Source organism: Cardiocondyla obscurior, linkage group LG01 (assembly GCF_019399895.1).
Source record: "Cardiocondyla obscurior isolate alpha-2009 linkage group LG01, Cobs3.1, whole genome shotgun sequence".
NCBI classification, from domain to species: Eukaryota; Metazoa; Arthropoda; class Insecta; order Hymenoptera; family Formicidae; genus Cardiocondyla; species Cardiocondyla obscurior.
Window position 1 is genome coordinate 9472863 of NC_091864.1, and position 5131 is coordinate 9477993.

At 46.0% G+C, this 5131-nt stretch overlaps 1 protein-coding gene across 1 annotated transcript; it reads right to left on the reverse strand.

The window, feature by feature from the left end:
- Positions 1 to 1822: 1822 nt before the first annotated feature.
- On the reverse strand, positions 1823 to 4293 carry LOC139101932 (natterin-3-like). Its single transcript, XM_070655459.1, has 4 exons — positions 4144 to 4293; positions 3360 to 3559; positions 2311 to 2454; positions 1823 to 2038 (listed from the first exon to the last, which is right to left on the reverse strand). The coding sequence occupies exons 1-4, from the start codon at positions 4148 to 4150 to the stop codon at positions 1952 to 1954; spliced, it is 438 nt and encodes a 145-aa protein (XP_070511560.1). The 5' UTR covers positions 4151 to 4293; the 3' UTR covers positions 1823 to 1951.
- Positions 4294 to 5131: the final 838 nt, after the last annotated feature.

Below are 5131 nucleotides of genomic sequence, written 5' to 3' on the forward strand. Positions count from 1 at the left end.
ATGATAGACGAAACGATGAAAATTGTGGACAGATGTGAAAACGATCGGCATGCGGTCTTTTATTTCGAGATATAAGTCACCATTCGCCTCCACCGTTATCACGGAAATCGATGCGATAGAACGAACGGCAAATCGAAGCCGGAAGATTTCTTATCTCGAAAATCGCCTCGTCAATGTTTGCAAATCCAAATATAGGTATCCGGTGGTTCCCTAAAAAATCTGGGGTCGTATCGGGCTCGCGAGCGCGGAATAATATACAGCAGTCGCGCAAAGCTGCGTTAAATCTAATCGCATTGTCGCTCGAAGAGATCTCGTTACGAAATCTCTTGGAGATTAGCTGGAGGCCCGGAGCTCGTTAAAAGTAATCTCGCATCATCATGCTCGTCATTAAAAATTCTCTCCGGTCGGACCGGCCTCACCCCGCCCCTCGGCCTAATAAACGTCGCCCCCCTTCGCATCTATAACGCCGATTATAGCGTAACGCGCATAGCACGCGAGGATGATCGCGCGCGTGTCAATCGACTCGCGCCGACGACTCGGCAACGAGAGGGGTGGCTCACCCTCGATTTAAGCAGCATTGTCCGCCCGATTCTGGCCTCGCTGCCAGCTGTTGCCATTTTTTTTTCTTTTATTTTATTTTGTCCCTCCTCGCTCGTGCTCGCCCCCGGGCTCCTTTGTCGAGTTTCGTACTCGTTCGTGCCAGTCGATCCGAGCCGAAATTAATCAAAGGGGGACGATCGGTCGCACGTGGGCAAGCCTCTTTTCCCTTCCCTCCCGGTTCCCTGCCTCTACCCCTCAAGCGGACGCGCGCTTTTCCTCGATCAAAATATTAAATAGCGCAACCCCCTTTGACAACTCCGCCTCGGGCCCGGAACAATGTGTTAGACGAGGAGGGTGAAAAAAGAAGGAGCAGGAGGAGAAGACGGAGGAGCGAACGGCCACGTGCCAGCCATGGGAATATAATGCCGCAACGGCCACGTGCTCGGTATCTATCGGGTGTAGCGGTAGAAAACGACCACTGGTTGCGTCGCAGCGGCTCGCGGTTCTAATTCCGTCTCCCGCGCGCACCCGGCAATATTTATTTGCATCTGGGATTTATCTCGAGCGTGGGTCTCGGTCGAGAAGCGTGAAAATTGAATCGCCACCGACGAGAAAACAGGGAGAGCCGTTCCGCGCACAGCTCACCCCCAGTGATTAAGTAAATGCGTACAGTTATCGAGTGGCCTCACGCCACAATCGCGCAAGGTTTGAAACGTTTTTAGCGTTAATGAACTCTCGTATTTAGATAAAAATAGAATAAAAAATCTACTTTACTTAATTAATTACTTAATAATATTCAACACGCCTTTGCTTTCCGGCGGGAACTACAGGAAGCAAGTGGCGGGATACAACCCTTCTGGAAATTCCAGTGTGTGATCGGCGGTGCTTTCTGACTCACGCTTTTACGCGCCGCTGAATCACTCTCGACGTACGACGGCCTCGTCGCTGGCCGTCGCAGAAATAAAAGCCGAAGGAAAAACCCAAGTGACGTAACAAATGGCAATTGAGCCGTAATTACGATTCAGAATTACAAGAGAGGGTGCAAATGGCGCCATCGGTGATAGTCGTTATAGGGTAGGCCTGACACAGCCGATTATGCCCTTTCCTTCCACATTAATTTAAACGTCAATAAATTACATTCTCTGCATACTAATAGAACTTAAGCGAGGGTAGATAAGAACTCGCGACTCTCTGCCATCAACTTTGTAAAATTTTAATCTAACTTCGGCCTGGAGAACCTCGTAAATAGACAGGGCGACGTGACTCGAAATGTTATTCGCAATTTGCGGTGTACTCAGCTCGTCGATGTTTTATTTCATGTAAATATGTGTATAAATAAATATAAAACGCTCGTTCCATTTTTGTAAGTATTTCGTCGCGGTATCAATGCGACGGAGACGATGAACGGGTTTTAACATTGCACCAGGACTTCATATTCTCTGTACGGTACTTCCTTACCGTCGAACGGAATATACAGAACGCCGTGACTTCTCTGGACCTGCCAATCAGGAGATAAAAATATGCATGTTCCTAATCGTTCACAGATTCGCAATTTCGTTGAGCTTAACAGACGAGCAGACTAAGCCGTTGTTGCTTTTTTTTTTTTTTTATTAAACCTATTTTGTTTTATTATTAAATTATTAAATTTGACTATTAAATTATTAATAAATTTTATTATTAAATTTATTATTAATATTTGTCACTTATTGTATTTTATTTTATTATAGATTTTAGTAATTCCTAACGTAATATGTTCTCTGTCTAACATACCTTTCCTACACAAACAACGCCGTTATGGAAAGTACGGCCGACGTAAAGCATCTCCCCGTTCATGGTTCTTCCGGCCTCCACCGCGTTTTCCGGTACGTGACCGTGACCCGATCGGATCCAGTTGAAATGGGCGGGCATCAATACCTGAGGTACAAAACCCGACTTGTTTCGAGTTACATTCGTTTGGTACCGCGCGACGAAGAAAGGGAGAAAAGGGTTTCGAATCCGGCCAACGAGGCGACGCATCTCGCGCTTTTCTTCCCGGCGCAAGTAGATTAACTCGCGGGCGATCGCGCGGCCATGTAAGCCAAGCCGAGAAGAAATTGATTCGACCGGGTGCCACCAAGTGCACGGCCAAAAAGCAAACAGAGGGTTAGCTTAACGCGAGATCGGAGGGATGTACTCGGGTAATGCGTCGAATCTCACCGCCGATCAATACCGGTAAGTCTTTTGCCTTTGCCACGCTCGTGTTTTTCGTTTCTACAACGTTCGTATATAAGATCACATCAGTTATGATCTCGGAAGGAAAAGATGGGTGAGACGCGGTGATAGAGGGACACGGTGGGGATTTGTTAGCGCGATAAAACGTGCTCGATCGTTTCTGAAATGATCATCGCGCAAATATCCATGACTAACACACCTCACCGATCGCACGGTCGTAATCTTATCTCGTCGCCGGAACGAGAGGCGCCAAGGATGTAAAGATAGAAATTGAGCGTTACGTAAGATCTCACCAAGTTCAATTCGCTTTATTACAAGACAGGCGCGGAAGACACGGTGGCACTATGAAACCGATGCGTTTCTGCGTTCTATATAGGGACGCGCAAAAATGCAACGTTGCGTAATTGCGGATTGATTGAAATTACGAGGGGTGTGAAAGATAAACCGAATGAAAATAACCAACGCGCGATTGATGGCGTTCGATCGACAGCGGCGCGTAATTGGAACTTCATTTCGCGTAATTGGAAGGGAAGCGGAGTTTTACTGGGAAATCCCGACTCGACGTGCGAAATAACGAAGGGACTCTCGTCTACCGCGATCGGTGATACCTCGAAATCGTGCTTTATGTGCTCGGTGCCCCCGTGGCATATGTAGGCGACACTGTGGTCTGGCTTCACCTTCGCTGGTATCATGTCACCCATGTGCATAGCGCGACCTACGACGAGATTCATGCCGTCCAGATCCCGACCGATAGAGATGAGCATGTTACGATCGCCGTAAGACACCGGCCATCTGACCCATCTAAACCCTACGACAGAAATCATCGAAAGCTCGCGACGCTTACGGGAAAGCACACTTTAACACTCCAACTGATTAGTTATCGCAGGGCTTTTTATCGTATCGATTACTTCTCGCGGGCAAGCAAATAAATGAGTAATCGTTAACACCGTTATACCTAGTGACCGTTAAGCAGATTTTATTATACTTTCTATCATAAAAAGAAGAAAAAAAAATTATATTTTTTTAAGATAACGAAGTAAGCGGGTAATCGTTAACGTTACAGCGATTGTTACATGAACTTGATTACATCACGTATCGTAGAAAGAAAAATTTAAGATAACGAGAAAAGATAATTGACTTCCACGTCGGCTTATCACGCTTATCGTTCATATTTATCGAAATATTCTACTATTTTAATATATTTCTTTTAATTAATTATTATCTTGATGTAATACAATTTTTTCTTTTCAAATTAACTATACGATTATAAGTAAAGTAAATTTAATTTTAAATTTATTATTAACTTATTAAACTTAATAACTTTGTGATTTCACCGTTGCTGCCTTTATTCTCTATGTATTTCGCAATTTTATAGTGCTCAACGTCACTTACCAGGCATTATTGTTCCTTGATCGAAACTGATGGCTGTCGCGTTGTCACGCTATGACAAATAATTAAATGGCACGAGTGACGGGTGGCGTGGCACGATTAAGTGAGAAGTGAACCGAACGTGCTGATACTTTGGGCGTAAACGAGCTCAGGCCGCGATCCCACCATTCCAAGACCTTATCAATCTTATCGGCACGGAAACGCATGTTGCACGGAGTCCGCGGCACGCGAGACGTCATGTTCGAACACACGGCCCACACTTGGGCTATTCATTCGTCATATCATGCGACGCGGCACCGTATCCGTAATAATAACGTTATTCCCGTAATTTTTTACTTTATCTCCGCAATCATGGCGCAAAGTGATATAAATAGATCGCGAATTCGCGGCGCGTAATACATTAATCACCATTACGTGCGAGATAAAGCAGATTCGCAATAATCGATCCGATACGGGCTCACATGTGTCACCGAGAGCAAACAAAGTAATCGGCAGGCAAGGTACATTCGGTTTTGAAGCAAGGGATTTTTAACGAGAGACGCGCAATCCAATTGAAATTCCGATAAACGAAATGGAGAACTATACGAGGCAGAGAGCGATTTGTTGGGACGCGACATAAGCTTACAGTGAGTACACTTTTTTTTCCATCACTAATGGAAAATATTCGCGAAACGTTGACTCACAATTTGCGCAAGTGCGTGATAAAGAGAAGAAACAAACGAGAAGACGGAACGAAGCTCAGATTGGTCTCGCGCGAGAAAGACTCGTCGGAGACCCGTTATTTTCCCGTCGCTGTAAACGTCGCCGTCGTGCCTCGCGTGGAATGCACGACGACGGAGGAATGAACTTTCTCGCTCGCGCACGGCAGGAAACGAGCGATTTGTTGCGCTCGTCGCTCGAGCGAGGAGGCCCATCTCTTACGTGTCGCGCAAAAGTACGCGTTACGCGATTCGCGCTTCGTGCGATCGTACTCCCGGTCGCCCGATCATTA